Source organism: Pleurodeles waltl, chromosome 11 (genome assembly GCF_031143425.1).
Source record: "Pleurodeles waltl isolate 20211129_DDA chromosome 11, aPleWal1.hap1.20221129, whole genome shotgun sequence".
Taxonomy (NCBI): Eukaryota; Metazoa; Chordata; class Amphibia; order Caudata; family Salamandridae; genus Pleurodeles; species Pleurodeles waltl.
In genome coordinates, this window is record NC_090450.1 from 2,080,001 (window position 1) to 2,099,233 (window position 19,233).

The 19,233-nt window shown below is 46.0% G+C and overlaps 1 protein-coding gene across 1 annotated transcript in view; it reads right to left on the reverse strand.

Annotated features, from left to right (window-relative positions):
* LOC138266526 (probable cation-transporting ATPase 13A4) overlaps positions 1-19,233 on the reverse strand; it is a 182,319-nt gene that overhangs the window by 132,551 nt on the left and 30,535 nt on the right. Inside the window, 1 exon segment of the mRNA XM_069215388.1 lies at positions 16,668-16,808. Coding sequence (XP_069071489.1) covers positions 16,668-16,808 — 141 coding nt within the window.

The window sequence follows — 19,233 nt, forward strand, 5'->3', positions numbered from 1 at the left end:
TGATGATGAATCTGATGGAGAGAAGTAACCCACTTCTGGCCAGAGGTCCAACCGAGCAAGTCTTACAACTTCCGCAAGATCAGTGACCAGCTGGAGACCACTGGATTTGTCCCCTTGTGATCTGGAGTCATGGATGGTCAGGCCACGCCTCGACAGCACATGCAACACACGTGCCCGGGTACTGACCTTCCAAGCCAATGGAATAGTTACTGGAAATCTTCATTTGCACTCAGTCTCTACCGATGAGTGATGGAGCACATTATCAATGCAGCTAAATGATTAAATGCCTCCAGGGATGTTTTGACGTTTGTGAAGGGAAGACCAATAGTAGCCCTTGTTCAATCATCTGCAACGGGCCTTGGCGGTGGGTTACCCATATGGCTTCATCGATGCCCGTCAAGGTATTATCCAATCAAATCATGAGACTGTTGCTGTCATTGAAAGCTGGGCTGTGGCATTGATGGACCACATGTTAGAGAGGATGGTACCCAGGTCATCTTGGGTGCATGCAAGGCTGCTGTCCTCAACAGAGGGGGGCTTGTGTCTGGCACATATTGATCCATAGAGTCTTGTGTTTCATTGGGCATCCTGGCACCCTTGTCTTAGTGGGTCACACCTTTCCGAGCCACAGATAGAGAGTTTGTGTATGTGGTGGTCCTAACTTCCTAGTAGCTGTTAAGGTTGTGCCTAGACAGCACGCATGCGCTGTCTGCAAGACCTGTTGGAATGAGTATAGGACTTTGCTCCCGCCTGCCAATGCCTGCCGCTTACCATAGGATGAAGGCAGTGTCGCTCTTGTTTTGCTGCCTTCTAACTGGTTTATCAGCTGATAGGTCACTTCCTGTACTTGGCTGAGGAGCAACGGCCAAGTATAGTTAAATTACACCAGGAATGTTTTTCACCAGTTTGGGGGAACTCTTTTTGTTAATTGCTTCCTGCCTCTGTGAGTAAGCACTAGTGGTCACACGCGCAGTTCATTTTTTGAGTTGTGTTTTCTTGTTCATTACTTTACACAATCAGAACATGTGCAAAGTTGTGTGTTATATGTGTGTTTTTTGTTCATTTTCGTTTTTTAACGTGAAATCAACCAGAAGGTTTTAAATCCTGAATGCAGCTATCCCTGCACAGCGGGAGAGAGGGTTCTACAGTAGTCACTGGGACACTCACCCCATAATGCTATTCACCCCATAATGCTTTTCACCCCATGATGCTGTCAGACTGCTCTAATAATGCAGATACAGTGCAATTATGGCCGATCTGTCAACTCGGACTCCATAGTTTTACGTTGTCTCCCTCCGCGCCGCAGATGAGTCCACATGGGTAGGCAAGTGGTGGCTGAAATGTCCAGCGGACCGTCTTCATCTCTCATATGTGGGGTTACGGTTTCAATGAGTGCGTAGAACCATTGGCATCTCGGGGAAGAGTTTTCCATAAATATTTCCCAATGTTTACGGGGCGCTGTGTGGTAACCAGGAACCCCGCGCTTCAGCCGCAGCAGGGGACAAGGCTTGTCGTTTTTTTCTCCTGTGGTTATTAAATTCGACCTTGAATAAAATGACATCCTCACTTAATGCTGCAGGTTCACTATCATGGCATTTCTATGTTCTGCACTTTACAGCAAATATCCATGTAGGGCTAATTCTTCTCTTCGAGGCGCTATGAAGGCAGCGGCAATGAATGGGAACCGACACATGGCGTTGGTCACCGGTTCCAGAGTGGAGCCAGTTGTTGTGAATCTGTAGGGAACGCTAACTGCAAACAAGCACAAGTTCATTAGCAATCATTTCAGGAGTCCCTGTGCCCCAGGGCGCTTTTTAGTAACTGTGGGCTAGATGTACCAAAGAATGGGTTTGCGACTCGCAAATTGCGAGTCTGAGCGACTCGCAATTTGCGAATCGCAAACCCATATGCAGGATGGTGTCGCTGACACCATCTGCGAATCGCAAGGGGGGTCGCAAAGACCCACCTCATTAATATTAATGAGGCGGGTCGCAATTTGCGACCCCATTGCAATTCGCTGCACTCACAGGGATGGTGGCCTGCTGGAGACAGCAGGCCACCATGTCTGTGACTGCTTTTTAATAAAGCTGTTTTTTTTTTTGTATTGCAGCCCGTTTTCCTTAAAGGAAAACGAGTTGCAATACACTTGAAAAAATGAAACCTTTATGTTTTCCATGCAAAACGCTTTGTACATCCGGCCCTGTGTCACTTGCAAAGAAAACAAAAAATAGTTGAAAAGACACCCTGCTCTGTGGCTGGAAAACTGGAGTTCATTTTTGTCTTGAGATTGGGGAGGGTCCGATTTAGGAAGTTTCAAGTGCATAATTAAAACATATTTATTTTACCTTTGATTATTGGCTTACTCCTATTTCGAGACAGTATCCACCGAGGATCCCCGGAGTTCTCTTTGAAATCTAGGACATTTGGGCCTCTCATACTATGTTGCAAAAAATTTACCCACGTGATAAAAATCTGAACATAAAATGATGCGTTAAAATGCATTTGAAGGCTGAACATTATTACGTAAAGAGGGAAAATATCGGTTTTTTGCGGTGAACCCACTTGCCTTTGCCCCAAATTAAATAGAGGAATGTTCCCTCCCCATTCCTACCTTTTAAAGGCAAGAGTGATCCAGCATGCATTTCCAAAACTATGGGCAAGACTGACAAACCTGGGAGTGTGTGGGTCACCCAAAACCATCCCAGTAGAACAGCCACATTGGCAAATATATCACACCTGGAATCCCACCGCTCCTGGTTCTGTGACTCAAAAGGTGAAGTAATGTGATTTATTTTCTTTTTATGCCTAAGTATAGCTTAAGGCATCAACAACGTATTTATGAACCAGGATATTTACACAGGAAACGATCTATTGACATTACTTTAAAGATTGCTACTGGCATTCCACAAACAATAGCATCTCTATGCGGTAAGTGAATGTGGTATAGTTGCGAGAAGCTGTTGTAATTTGCAGGACAGAGGCTAAGACCACAGATCACATCACAAAGTTCCCGTGAAGCACTCGAGCTGCACTTCTCCCCTGTACTGCTCACCTGGCAGTAATCCGCTGCCCTAACCATGGACTGCCCATCCCACCCCAAGCCTCTGTTACAAGCTCCCAATGCGCCCTGGATGGCCTCCATTCCTCCATGGTCCAGCCCTGATCGCTTTATCCAAGAAGTCTTTACCTGGGCATTGTGCATAGACCATTGTACAGGCTGCGCAATGTCATGTTCTTGTGCATGTTCTTTAACCCCTTCGCTGCCAGGCCTTTCCCCCTCAGGTGCCGAGCCTTTTTTTGGCTATTTGGGGCAGTTCGTGCTAAGGCCCTCATAACTTTTTGTCCACATAAGCTACCCATGCCAAATTTGCGTCCTTTTTTTCCAACATCCTATGGATTCTAGAGGTACCCAGAGTTTGTGGGTTCCCCTGAAGGAGACCAAGAAATTAGCCAAAATACACCGAAAATGTAGTTTTTATTTTTGAACGGGGAAAAAGGGCTGCAGAAGAAGGCTTGTGTTTTTTCCCCTGAAAACGGCATCAACGAAGGGTTTGCAGTGCTAAAGTCACCATCTTCCCAGCTTTTCAGGAACAGGCAGACTTGAATCAGGAAACCACATATTTCAACACAATTTTGACATTTTACTGGGACATGCCCCATATTTACTATTTTTTGTGCCTTTTGCCTCCTTCCAGTTAGGGACAGAAACGGGTATGAAACCAATGCTGGAACCGGAGAACTAAACATTTCTAAAAAGTAGACAAAATTCTGAATAAAAACAGCAATTTTTTTCTACGTTTTACTCTGTAACTTTTTCCTGCAATCTCAGATTTGTGAAAGCAAAATACCGTCTGATGGACTCTTCTGGTTGTGGGGATATATAAGGCTTTTAGGTTTATCAAGATCCCTAGGTACCCAGAGCCAATAAATGAGCTGCACCTTGCAATGGGTTTTCATTCTATACCGGTATACAGCAATTCATTTGGTGAAATATAAAGAGTGAAAAATAACTATCAAGAAAACCTTTGTATTTCCAAAATGGGCACAAGATAAGCTGTTGAGGAGCCGTGGTTACTTGCACATCTCTGAATTCCGGGGCACCCATACTAGCATGTGAATTACAGGGCATTTCTCAAATAGACATCATTTTTACACACTGTCTTACATTTGGAAGGGAAAATGTAGAGAAAGACAAGGGGCAAGAACACTTGTTCTGCTATTCTGTGTTTCCCCCAAGTCTCCCGATAAAAATGATACCTCACTTGTGTAGCTGGGCCAAGTGCCTGTGACAGGGAAGAGCCAAAACATGTCAAAATTGAGGGAGAACCAAGGTGGGTCCAAAAGGGCAGTTTGAAAAAAAACATTTCTAGGCTGACAAGTGGGGCAGAATTTTTATCAGTATAGATGAGACAATGCTGGGTGATAGGAATTTTGTGGATTTCTGCAGATTCCGGAAGGTTCCATGACAAAAATGTGGAAAAAATGGGTGATTTCCAGCGAAGTTGGAGGTTTGCAGGGCATTGCGGGTAAGAAAATGGTGTGGGGTGTATGTGAAGCACACCACCCTGGACTCACCCAGATGTTTAGTTTTCAGATGTGTCTAGGTCTTGTGGATTTTTCTACATGGCAGCGCCCAAAGCCCAAAAAAGTGCAGCCCTCACCATTCCAAGTGGGACGATTTTGAGTGTTAGCCAAGTTCTCATGGCCCAAATGTAAAACCAGAAACTAGAATAATCAAATGTTCTCTTGCTTGCCGTGGGATAAGATGTTTTAGTGTGTGGGGGGAGAGCTGAAAGGCTGTTACCCCCTTCAGTTGGGGTGGGAGCATAACAATGCCCATACTGGTTGGTAGCCACCCCCCCACAATTTTTTTTTTTATTCCCTGGCATCTGGAAGACTTTCTGCCCCCCCTGGGTGTGGATCGGGGGTAATTGCCCCATCTTGCCACTAGTGGGCAGAACAACTTTGGACCCTTTTCTTTGGGGTGGGGTTATGGCCATACACTCACGCTCTTATTTTGAAAAAAAACCTTCCCTGGTCTCTGGTGGGCTTTCTGCCCCCTTGGGGGCAGATGGGCCTTCGAAAAGTAGGCTGATAACAGTAAAGTGCCCCCAAGGGGCTGCCCCACCCAAAAAAACACACACATACACACACACCAATCCCTGGTGCCTAAGTGGTTTCTGCCACCCTGGGGGCAGAAAGGCCTAATAGAAATAGGCTGATCTGCCCACAAGGGGGGCAGATGTGGCAAAAAATGAATTTGCTCCCCAGGGGAACGACCCTTGCCTAAGGGATCGTTCCCCTTGTGTGAAATTGACACACACAAAAAAAATCCCTTGTGATTGGCGTAATAAAAATAGGCTGATCTACCCCCAAGGTGAGCAGAAGTGGCCTAAAGACAATTTACCGCCCAGGGGAGCGACCTTTGCCTAAGGGGTTGCTCCCCACATATAAAAAAATAAAATAAGCACAAAAAAATCCCTGGTGTCTAGGGGTTTCTGCCCCACCCGGCCTAATTACAATAGGCTGACCTGCCCCCAAGGGGGTCAGAGATGGCCTAAAACAGAGAGACGCTTGCCTAAGGGGTCGCTCCCCTCATGTGAAACTGACAAAAAAAATCCCTGGTGGATAGTGGTTTCCGCCCCGCTTGGGGGCAGATTGGCCTAATAAAAATAGGCCAATCTGCCCCCAAGGGGGGCAGAAATGGCCTAAAATTAATTTTGCCCCCAGGGGAGCGACTCTTGCCTAAGGGGTCGCTCCCCACATATATAAAAAATAAAAGAAACAAAAAAAAAATAATATCCCTGGTGTATAGCGGTTTCTGCCCCACCTGGGATAAGATCGGCCTAATTATAACAGGCCGATCTGCCCCCAGGGGGGGCAGAAATGGCCTAAAAATAAATTGCCCGCCTGGGGAGCGGCCCTTGCCCAAGGGAACGCTCCCCTCATTAAAAAAAAAAAAAAAAAAAAAAAATTCCCTGATGTCTAGTGGCAGAGAGAGACATCAAATGAAAGGAAAGGCCTTTCCTTTGATGCCTCTCTTGGCCCTCTCTTGGCTATTTTTATTATGGTGCCCTGTAGGGGATGTTCTGACCATCACAAAACAAAATAAAATGATGGACGGAATGTTGAAACTTTTCAAACACTCACCCCCGTCACAGATCTGGGTTTAATCCATCATTATTTTGCTTGCCACGTCACCCCAGTTTAGACCCAGCCGTATGCAAATCAGTCTTGACCCTGTTCCCCATGGGAACAGTCCAGCCCGAACTGCTAGGCCAGGTCCTCCCTGGACAGGAAACAAGCATCCTGGGACCGGTTTAAGGGCATCACCCTTCATCAGCCAGGCTAATTGAATCTAGTGGTGCAGCAAGCAAGGGATCCACGTCTGGGCATACCCCTGCCACTCAGGGCGCACAAAGCAACATCACAAAACAAAATAAAATGATGGACGGAGTGTTGAAACTTTTCAAACACTCACCCCCAGTCACAGATCTGGGTTTAATCCATCATTATTTTGCTTGCCACTTCACCCCAGTTTAGACCCAGCTATATGCAAATCAGTCTTGACCGTGCTTCCCATGGGAACAGTCCAGCTTGAACTGCTAGGCCAGGTCCTCCCTGGACAGGAAACAAGCATCCTGGGACTGGTTTCAGGGTATCACCCTTCATCAGCCAGGCTAGCTTGAATCCAGTGGCACACAAAGCAACATCACAAAACAAAATAAAATGATGGACGGAGTGTTGAAACTTTTCAAACACTCACCCCAAGTCACGGATCTGGGTTTAATCCATCGTTATTTTGCTTGCCACGTCACCCCAGTTTAGACCCAGCTATATGCAAATCAGTCTTGACCGTGCTTCCCATGGGAACAGTCCAGCCCGAACTGCTAGGCCAGGTCTTCCCTGGACAGGAAACAAGCATCCTTTTGTGCTGCTGATGTTCTGACCATGACTGTCTAATGTCAAGTGTATGAAGGAATGCACAAACAGTTTATTTCTGATGAAGGTTTCAGGTGCTGCATGGCTAAATACTTATAAGATCCCAAAGGTTGGATTGCCATTTACAACGCCAACAGCTCTAACTCTCGCTAATGCCAGACCTATTGCATTGCAAATGCTTGTTTTAGCTCTTGTGTTGAATTAATGACATTCAGCAATAGTATCTAGGTGCTATCGTCACTGCAGTGTAGGCTTCTTGGCTCTGACATGCCAGGATCTTCAAAGGTGAGTGCTGTCGTCTACCTAGATAGAGCCACATCACCAGAGGGGAAGATTAGATCACGTGAAGCGCTTTACATTACCTGAACCATGATTCAGGGGTGCACTTGTAGCGGACTTCAGATATTAAAAAGTCATGCATTTCCAATTTTCAGTTTCTATTTGTTATGAACTTATTTTTCACTAACTTCAGGGTTCTCAAAAATTGTAAAACTCAATGTTCATCAGTGATTTCTATTTTTTCCCCACAAAAACCCACAGGGATGGTGCCAAAGTTCTGTCACACCCTATGTCCAGGACACACTCTATGTCCAGGATGCAGGTATGTGGAGACCTATCCCAGCATTCAATGACCTGTAACACCCTATGTCCAGGATGCAGATTTGTGGAGATCTATTGCAGCATTCAAAAACCCATCACACCCTATGTCCAAGACACACTCTGTGTCCAGGATGCACATATGTGGAGATCTATTCCAGCATTCCAGGTCCCGTCACAACCTATGTCCAGGATGCATATATGTGGAGATCTATTGTACCATTCAAAGACCCATCACACCCTATGTCCAGGACACACCCTATGTCCAGGATGCATATATGTGGAGATCTATCCCAGCATTCCAAGACCCATCACACCCTATGTCCAGGAAACACCCTATGTCCAGGACGCAGATATGTGGAGATCTATCCCAGCATTCCAAGACCCATCACACCCTATGTCCAGGAAACACCCAATGTCCAGGATGCAGATATGTGGAGATCTATCCCAGGATTCAAAGTCCTGCCACACCCTATGTCCAGGATGAAGATATGTGGAGATCTATCCCAGCATTCAAAGACCCATCATACCCTATGTCCAGGATTCAGATATGCGGGGTTATGTTTGTACACCATTAATATTTGATAGCAGCAGGTAACAGGCTCATGGGAGCATTGAACACACCTTCCTGCTTCCTTTTGGAGAAATAACAAAGAACAACAGATGAAGCTTTTCTACTTGGGACATGAGATGTATATTGTGGGGTGCTCAGTGCTCTGTTACTGCTCATCTGTTCTCTGTCCTGAGATACCAAGAAAGGACTGGGTCATAAATGTGGTGGTACTGTCCTGTCTGGGCTCTGTTACTGCGCACCAGTATCACACTGCCCTGTTCTCTGTCCCAAGGATCGAAGAAAGGACTGGGTTAATAAAGGTGGTGATACTGTCCTGTCAGGGCTCCGTTATTGGTAACCAGTGTAACACTGCCCTGTTCTCTGTCCCGAGGATCCAAGAAAGGACTGGGTTAATGAGTGTGGTGATACTGTCCTATCTGGGCGTATTCCTGCTTTACACTGTCATAAGAGAGACCTCAACTAAGGATTTAATATGCACTGTTTACTCTATGGCCTTTGGTGAAAGCACACCCTGCACTGTGCAACGGAGGTAGCAGAGAAGCCTCAGGGCCTGCCAGATGCCTGGGGCTGTGTGCCTCTGCAGTCCACACCAGAAGTTTATTTGACTTTGTTGGGTGGTGCCTAATCGGATTTTGTGGTTCTTTGAAAGACATTACAAAGACTTCTTTGAACTGATTTTATCAAGCATGAGGGCTTTTGTTTATCTGAAAGCAGTGCTGGGACCGATATCCTTCCACTTAGGTGTGAGAGTTGCCCAAGTGTTCTAGTGCATTTACCTTCTTGGGGGGGGGGGGGGGGGGGGACAAGCACAGCTCAATGTGCTTCCATTAAACACATCTCTGTAGTTTCTATAGGTTATTGTGTCAAGGCTTAGGTCTTTTTTTGGCACCATAGGTTCAAAGCTTCATTTTGACACAATTAGAACAGGAATGAGTATTAAGCTTTGGTGATCCTGAGACTGAATCATAAACATGTTCTGCTTCAGTATGCTGGCTCAAGCAGGCCCATGCATCTGTTTGTGCTCAAACCGTGCGGTTCGCAGCACAGACTTGGAAACACACAACAGTGGCTCTCCAGGTATTGTTTCTAAGCTGCTCGGTTAGACACATCGGCCTTAGAGTGGTCTTCCTCTACACGTTCTGCCTTCTCCCCTCCCCTTTTCTTGAAATTCATTTTTGTTGTCCTTAGGTCTCTGTGCACTTCATCACTGCTGACCAGTGCTAAAGTGTTTGTGCTGTCTCCCACAAACATAGTAGAATGACTTACACCTAGTTGGCATATTTAATTTACTTATACGTCCCTTGTAGAGTGGTACGCCATATTTCCAGCCAGCAGCACTGACCGTGCCCCCTCTTAAGTGCCCCTTAAAACATGTCCCAGGCCTGCCACTGCAGCCTGAGTGCAGGTTTAAACTGCCACTTCGCCTTGGTTAGATAACCTCCTTGCTAAGCCTTAAAGTCCCCTTTTAATACATATAAATGACCCCCACAGTAGGTCCTAGGTAGCCTATAGAGAAGGATGCATTGTAATTGAAAGGCTGTACATGTACATTTACATTTTATATATCATCTAAGTGGAAAACTCCTGCATTCGTTTTTCACTGCGTATCCCGTAGGATAACATTGGGTTGTGATATTACATTTTTAGAAGTGCTAACTATTTATTGGGTACAGGTAAGCATCTTGTGTTTGGTATATATTAAATTCTAATTAAATTCCCTTTTAATGGTAAAGTCAGATTTTAAATTACAATTTTTTTGAAAATACGGTCATTAGAAAGTTGGGATTTTCCTGCCCATTGCAATTTGGTGCCTTTAGCCTGTCCTGGGTCCCAAGACTCGGTGTAGTCAGCAGTTGGACTTTATGAATTCTTCCCAGATAGTCACAAAATAGAAGGATTAGGTGTGTCTGATTGGGCCATCTGCTGGCAGGATAGGGAGCGGAGCTTGCAACTGGATAGGCTGTGATCTGCCTTCACACAAAGAACTTATCACCACTTCATTGTCCTGCAGCTAGCTTGGAGCTAGGGCAAGGGAGTCAGGAAAGTTCAAGCATGCCATAGAGAAACCTCTAGAAACTTCTCCTACTTCAAAGAAGGCACTAGTCATAAAAAGGAATCCATAGAGCCACTCTTCAGTCCATTTTCCGGACCTGTGGAGGGACTCTCAGAGGGAGGCTTGCTGCTGTGGCCTCCTGTGCTCCGCACAAGACTGCTTTACTCCAACTGGAAGGACTGCTTGGATGCCTAGAGCCTTCCTTGAACCCTCAGAGGCCAGCCCTGCTGCTTGAGCATTGCTTCAGCACTTGAAGCCAGGACTACCAAAGTGACTCCAATGGCTAGATTGCTGGCCTCCTGTTCAGAGCCATGGGGACATAACAGGCTCCCGCTGTGTTGATTCCACTCCAGGACCCAGGCAGAGTGAGTACTGATCCCCCAGATGGTGACCCTTCAAACCTGGACCCTTGGTTGTGGTGTTTAGCAAATCGTTTGGCTAAAAGCTGAAGCGAGGGAAGACCAGGACCAACCTGTTGGTCTGCCTAACCAAGGTGCATCACCACTCAGCTTGACTTCATGGTAACCCCTGCTACGTTGTTCTCCGCAGCAACGAATCCAGTTTAGTGGTCCTTCTCCTAAATCGTATACAGCCTCCTGGAACTCTCGTCGGCTATAGCCTTCGGCCTCATCATGCTGGAAATGTTTGACTTCCAAACAAGAGACTAAGTGCAAACGTAGAAATCTTCATCGCAGGTAGTCAGTGGCTATGCAACAATGGATTGTGTTACTGACTGTGTTCCGCTGTTTAGATTGAGCTTGCAGTAAGGGACATACTATCTAAAGTTGCACCTCATAGTACTTTACCATCACGCAAGCAGTGGCTTTGTATATGATGGGGTGCAATGCAAGACCCACTCATATTGATTTGTGAGCAGACTCCTGGTGTCCTGGCTCACTGTGTGACGATGTAATACCAGACAGACAGCCATTCAGCTCCAGTGTTCCCTAAACTGACTGATAGAAAGTAGCCTCTTTCTAGCATGGTTACCCCCATTTTTGGCCTGTTTGTCAGTGCTTGTCAGTGTGTTTTTACTGTCTCACTGGGATCCTGCTAGTTAGGACCCCAGTGCTCATAGTTTGTGGCCGATATGTCAGTATGTTTTACTGTGTTGTCAGTATGCTTGACTGTGTCACTGGAGTCCTGCTAACCAGAACTCCAGTGCTTATGCTCTATCTGATTCCAAATTTGTACTTACATACTGGTAACCCAGTATTCCACTCCAAATTTGCATACTGGACCCCATTATAAATCCCTAGTATACTGTATGGTACCTAGGTACCTAGGGCATTGGGGTTCCAGGAGATCCTTATGGGCTGCAGCATTTCTTTTGCCACCCATAAGGAGCTCATACAAATACTTCTTCAGGACTGCCATTGCATCCTGAGTGAAATAGTGTAAGCACCATTTCACAGCCATTTTCTCTACACCAGGTCACTTATAAGTCACCTATAAATCTAACCTTCACACCCTGAAGGCTAGGTGCATAGTACCTGTGTGTGAGGGTACCCCTGCACTAGCAGAGGTGCCCTACGTCGTCCATGCCCATTTTCCCAGACTTCGTGAGTGCGGGGACGCCATTATAAGTGTGCACTACAAATAGTTAATTACATGTATGTAACTTCACAATGGTAACCCCGAATATGGCCATGTAAGGTGTCTAGGATTGGGAAATTGAACTCCCAATCTGATTCTGGTATAGGGGGGCCAATTCCATGCACCCTGGGCTCCACCATGGACCCCCAGTACTGCCATACCAGTCTTCTGAGGTTTTCATTGCAGCCCCAGCTGCGGCCACCTCACAGACAGGGCTCTGCCCTCCTGGGGCTTGAGCAGCTCAGTCCCAGGAAGGCAGAACAATGCATTTCCTTTAGGAGAAGGGGTGTTACACCCTCTCCCATTGGAAATAGGTGTTACAGGCTTGGGAGGGGTATCCTCCCAGAGCCTCTGGAAATGCTTTGAAGGGCACAAATGGTGCCCTCCTTGCATAATCCAGTCTACACCAGTCCCTGCTCTGGTGCGATACTGGGCAATCACCACCCCAGGGGTGGTGCCCAGAGCTCCTCCAGAGTGTCCCTGGGTTCTGCCATCTTGTTTTCAGGATGGACAAAGAACTCAGGGAGCATCTGAGTGGCCAGTGTCAGCAGGTGACGTCAGAGACCCCTCCTGATAGGTGCTTACCTGGTTAGGTGACCAATCCCCCTCTCAGGGCTATTTAGGGTCTCTCCTCTGGGTGTTTCCTCAGATTCAGTTTGCAAGACTCCACCAGGACATCTCTGCAGCCTCTGCTTCACCTTCTACCATCGGATCAACCGCAGACCTGCTCCAGAAACTCTACAACTGCAACAAAGTATCCAAGACGGCTTCCGCAACTCTGTAACTCCAGCTCCTGCCAGCAACTGCAACAGTTTCCAGGTCGTGCACGCTCTGAGGACTGCCTGTCTTCATCCTGCACCAGAAGGACCGAAGGAATCTCCTATAGAGAGACAGAGTCACTTCCCAGCTTCAGCAGGCACCTCTCTGCAGCAACAACCGGTACTCTGGGTTCCCTCTCCTGAAAACAAGCGTGGACCGAAGTGACCCTGACTGTCCAAAAGTCCAGCTGTCCAAATTTGGTGAAGGTAAGAGCTTGCCTCCCCGAGCCTGACAGTACCTCTGTGCACCACATGTTTCGCAGCTCCTAGGGCTTTTGTGCACTTCTCCAAGGAATCTTTCGTGCACAGCGAAGCCCTGGTCCATAATGCTCTATCCTGTGATGCTCAGCTCCCTGAGTTGTTCTCTGGCAGCATGGGATCCCTTTGTGTAGTGCTGCGACAACCATTATTTGCAACTCCTCTGTCCCCGTGTCTGGTACTCCTGTGGGTGCTGCCTGGTCTTCGGGGGGATCTCTGAAGTGCTTAGAGCCCCCACTGTCTCCTCAGTCTGAGTTGAGACTCCCAGGTCCCTCCTGGGTCCAGGTAGCACCTCTTCCCGCCAAACACGTCTTTTGCGTGAGCCAAGGCTTGTTGGCGGAATCAGATGGCGAAAACCAGCTTGCATCCATCTACTCGATGTGGGACATCTCTTGCACCAAGCAGGAACCCATGGATGTCTTCTTTGGTGCATCTCTGACTTTTTCTTCCAACTCGAGAATCCACTTTTGCACCTTCAACCGGGTTAGCAGGGGCTCCTGTTACTCCTGGACTCTTCAGCTGTTCTTGGACTTGGTCTCCTCTCTGCACAGGTCTTCAGGTCCAGGAATCCATCATTGGTGTCTTGTAGTCTTGCTTGGTTTTTGCATAATTCTTTATCTCGACTTCTAATGTGTTCTGAGGAAACTTGCTGTACTTTACTCCTGTTTTCCTGGGCTCTGGGGTGGGGTACTTTACTTACCTTTGGTGTTTTCTTACACTCCAAGCAGCCCTCTACAAATTACTCTTGCCTAGGAGGGAAACCGACATTCACATTCCAGTATTTTAGTATATGGTTTGTGTTCCCCCCTAGCCCCATTGTAGTCTATGGTGATTTTCACTATTTGCACTATTTTATGACTGTTTACTTACCTGATTTTGGTTACTAGTGTATATTTTGTGTATTATACTTACCTCCTAAGGGAGAATAGCCTCTAAGATATTTTTGGCCTTGTGTCACTAAAATAAAGTACCTTTATTTTTGGTAACACTGAGTATTGTCTTTCTTGTGTGTGAGTACTGTGTGATTACAGTGGTATTGCAAGAGCTTGTTCAGCCTTGGCTGCTCTGCCTACAGCTACCTCTAGACAGCCTGGCTTCTAGACACTGCCTACATTTCACTAATAAGGGATAACTGGACCTGGTATAAGGTGTAAGTACCATAGGTACCCACTACAAACGAGACAAGCCTCCTGGAGACACTTCACAACAAATGATGGCATGGCCTTAGCCTCTGTATTTCAGGTGATTGGCATTGCTCTTATTTCACCTCCGTGTCATTCCTATTTCACCTCCCCATCTATTGTGTACGTGTCCAGTTTAGGTCCTGCATCGAATGGAGTCGGATCCCATCTCTGGGAGCATAAGGAACTGGATATGGACTGGGGAATAAATATAACACGAGATCTGGAGGACTGTTAGATAGAAATTACTGTTAACACTTAACTAACCTGGTATTAGTTTGTCCTAAAAGCCTGATATCTTGGGTCAGTTGTGTAGGAAAACCAGGCTTTTTGCAGATGTCCCCAATTGTTTCCCTCATTTGGACTACTAGATTCTGTTTTTTTTACTTTGACAGTGCAGTGAAACATGCTAACCAGGTCCCAGTGCCTGTGTTCTCTCCCTAAATTGATTTGTCGACTGGAAGTTCCCTGGTTTGTCCATTATAAGTCCCTGATAACAGGTACCCATGTACTCAGGGCATAGGCGGTAAAGGGGGCCCCAGGGTTGCAGCACAAGTCTGTGCCACCCTGAGTGACCCATGCTATCCACTGATAGTGGGCCTGCCATTGCAGATTTCAGGAGCAGTGCAAACTGCTCAATCTCAACTGTGCCCTCCTCATGTGTGGCATAGTCCCATGCACTGCGATACATATATGCCAGACACCCCTTAGGAAGGCCTCTGCAGCCCAGGAGGAAGGGTGACATATATTTAAAGGGCACGCAAGGTAAGCACAAGCTTATATTTCTCTCTGGTATCTTTTTCATTAAAGTACACTATAAGTGCAAGCTGGTCTTTAGTGTAACATGGGACTTGCACCAGGACAGACCAGGGGTGCTAGCTCCATTATGGTACCACCTAGATATGTTGAGTTTGATGTCAAACAATGTGCTTTCTCTCCTTGACATCAATTTGGTGTCAAGGGATGACTGACATGTACCCAGGTGGCACCTTAGGGTGTACCACCTGTTTACCCCAACTTCTTTGTGCGCTGGTCAGTCAGCCTGCCCTTTCCCCATACCTGCTGCCACCAAAGACAGGATTCTGACCTCTTGCTAGGTAGTGTGAACACTCCCTATTGTCAGGGACAAAGGCTGAGGCAGGAAGGAGGTCACACCTCCTGCCAGCCAGCCTGGTTAGTGAATGGACATTCCAGGGTGGTGAGCTTCGAAGGTTTCACTGCCCCTGATAGCCATCTGTGCTGTACCCCAGGGGAGGAAACAACCCTCCTCCTGCCCCAGGCACATTTGCTCATGGTCAGGTGGGAAATTAGCTATGCAAGGCAGTGCACACCCCCAGAAGGCTGACTACACCTTTAGGGTGAGCAGCCCGCTTTCTGCACTAAATCTTTCTTTCAACCATCTTAGGAGTTACAGAATAGACGGTTCTGGGAAGCAAAAGGTGACCTGTCCCACCGGACGTGGTCACCTCAGGGGTAGATTAGCGGTAGGAGCTAGTCGCCCATTGGCCACTAGCCTCCACACCCATAAAACCCATAAATCCGGGATTTAAGGGACATCCCTAACACTGGAACTTCAGATTTGAGTACTAACTTCAAAGAAGGAGCTAGAGGAGCACTCCAATCAGACTTTGGCGTGATACTCTAGCCCTGAGGCAAGATACTGGGAACTGCGTACCATTCAGTCACTAGCCTGGATCCTTAGATCACTAATTATACTGAGCAGTGAGGGGTTGAAACAAATTTAGGGCCATATTTATGGCCAAGTTTGCGTTGCTCTTGCACCGTTCAACATGGTGCAATAGTGATGAAAGCCTTAAATGAGATTTATGAAGCCACGCAAGGCCACTTGTGTGGTCCTCCATGGCATCATGAATCCCGAGTAATGCAATGCACTGTAAATCACTGTGTTTCATTTCTCTGCACCAAGGAGGTGTTTCCATGAATATTGCATGGGTATTCCTACACAAAATCCATGGATTTTGATGCGTTCCCAGATTTACAAGAACTTGTAAGCTTGGGAATGCACCAAAAAGATACCCCTCCCCAGGAGAGGCGTAGCGATGAGAAATATTATTTCTCCTCTTTTTTTCCCTCTTCCTATGTTTGCTGTATTCTGCAGGTGTCCCTTCTTGCACATGATCAATCATGCATGCAACGCAGGTACCCTTGCAACATGGTATTGGATAAATATGGCACATTCCTTCCTTTTCCCTGTGACGCAGTGCACCGCAGCAGGGTGACTTGCTGGGCTGCCTGCACCCCAATGCCCATAAATATGGGCTTAAAGTCAATGGTCAAGAATCAGCATTGCTTGGTAGAAGTTAAAGAAGCTTCAGCCACTGCATAGTAACAAGTTTCGGTCCTAACATAGACCTCCAACAGACCGGTAAAGCGTGTGCAAAATTCATTGACCTAGAAGGTCTTTGCACTCTGCTCACCGAAACAGTAGAAGAGCTATATTAATTTCATGGCCAACAGACTACCAGTCCTTAGTGAAAGAGAATGGTGTGCACTACATATGCCACTATTTACATTTAGTATCAAACTCACACCGAGCGATCATGTATTTCTACATTTCATTCACATGATAGATGATGAAAGAATAATCATAAGACACAATGAATGTTTACATTGATAGAATTCCTTACCTTCAGGTCTGGCTTCCTGATTGCCCGATTTATGATGGACTTCTCATCGGCGATGATTGAGTGATCAGTGTTCAGAAAGTCTCTGAAGTTTTTTAGGTGCATCCACCGCACCTTTTTTCGGGTGTACTTCTTTAAGTAGTCCTGGGAAATAAAACACAGATGTAAAAAAAACAATAAAATGAGGTACATGTAATTTATTATTATTTTTGAAAGAAGCCATCTATGGATGATGCGCGCACTCAGACGCTCCATGGTGAGCAGCGTCTTGGTGATTTTGGAAGAGGACTGTCAACCAAGACACCAACTTCTCCATCACATCAAATCCTCATATCCTATTGGTTATTCCACACCAGGGCATCAGTGGCTTTGCTACCGTGCTTAGCCTACTCTCCATATCAGCCCAAGGGGATCACCCGAAGGTATTAAAAGGGCTCTCACCCACTGGGATACTTCATCAAAGAGTCTTCGTCCAGGTGCCTAGTGTATCTGGAAGGGCTCAACCTTTGTAGCCAAGGGAGCACTTTGGTTATTCAGTGGGATCCTAGATTCAAAATAGTCTATGGTGTCCTGAGAGTTCATTATATTTTCAAAGGGCACCCTGACAGAGTTAAAGGCAGGTGGTGATGCACTAAGGAAATTAGTATCCTCTGTATCCCGGGTCAACATGTTTCACACCAATGTCTCAGTGGCCCTAGTTGGCTTTCATCAGGGCCTCACAAGGATCATGTCAGTATACTATTTGTGTGCATTCAATTGTCAAACTTCCATTTTCCATACTCACACATGAAACATACCGACCCATTTGGTCTCTATGTTTGCATTTCGTAAGGAGCGTCCTATTTGAGCTCCGTGAGGGTAAGGAGGCAGGTGGACCTTGTAGTCAAACTTTCATTAATGGTCTTTTTTCAGCCATGAACATATTATTTCCTTCCTCCCCCACAGCTTCTTTAAATCTGCATTGCTATAAATTACTTTTATAAACTTTGTATCAGGCATCAGTAGTTGTGTGCTGTGCATTTCAATTCCAAGGAAATAAATTAGATTGAATCAGAAGAAAATTACAATAGGGGTGCCAAAAATTAATCTAAAATTACCATTTGTGCAGCTGTGACTATGTCACCAATATCCAGTCATTTCTGTGGTTCCGTATTCATCATTTGTATTTTATCATCATCAATATTTTTGTTCTTGTGCAGTCGATTCACATTTCCTGTTTAAACCACCACTTATCTTTATCGTTCGTGACATATTAGGAATGCTAAAGAGCCAGCATCAGAATATTCAAAATGTCTCAATGTAGCTTTGGCAAAGTAAATGACATTTGTTGAGAGAAGAGGTATGCTGTACATATGTTAAAGTTAATGTCCATCTAGTGACCTGTATGGACTTCCTTCACTACATTTCCCTTACCGCTGTCTCCCCCCACCCACCCACGGCCCGTGCCAAATTCATTTCTTGGAAGGGAAGGTCACATACCTTCCAAGGCCCATATCTGTTTTTGCTTAGACCTGTAACCTCTGACATATAACCTGTGGCCCAGTATGCCTCAACAAATGTATCTGCTTTCACAAACCTTCCACAAACCTCTGCTCGTCTGGGCTCCGACTTGCAAATGGAAAACCAGGTCCGGCATTCGATTCTTAACCTACATCACTCCTAAAGAGCGGAGCGACCTGCGGTTACACAAAAGACCCTCCACCTCACTTCTTGAATTTTGCTGGAAGACCTGGTTTTACCAGTAGTCCCACTAGGCCATAGGTGCACCTAGACTCACACCTGCTCAGTGCCAGGATACCCTTCCGGGTGACAGTGTGTTGTACAAATCCAAGTACCATTATATATCATAAGTTGTTGTAGCCTCTGAAGTTGGTATCCTTCTTGGCTCCCCTTCCTCCCAATTACCTCTTTCTCCTTCCCCCATCCTCCCTTCCATCTTCTCCACCTATGAGACTTTGCTATCTATCGGTTATGTCCCACTGGCCTGCAATTGTAGGTATGTTAATCTGTCTAAATACAATAAAAGGATTTGAATCTATAATACTGGTATCCATCTGACCAGGGGTACTAACTACCTTGTTATCATATCATACACACATACCTTGCAGCACTTTTAGGATCCACCTTCTCTCTTTGTGCAGCAAATGTTTATTTCCAATGTGGCTATCTCTTATGTTAGACCTTTTCTTTTCTACATATGGTTAATTCTCTAATTACTTCTCACGTGTCTCCTTCCCAGGAGTCTTGTTCCTGTAACATCAGCTGAGAACCAGTAGTTTTACTTTCACACATCCATTGTTCTTGTGTCTATGCTGCTGAGCATGGACAGAGGACATAGACAAGCCACAGGAATACTGCTCTGGAGGACATTCAAGGTCATCAGCAGCATTATTTTCTGGCACCCTGCTGTTGCCAGAAAAGAATGTTGTTAGGCTTAACACTGCTCAGTCTCTGTCTATACAATATTTGCTCTTTTCTGTTCTTTATGTTGTAAGCATTTGCATGTGGTAACACCTTAATATTTCTTGGATAGTTCTAGACGCTTTTGCCCGACATTTGTTAGATTAAA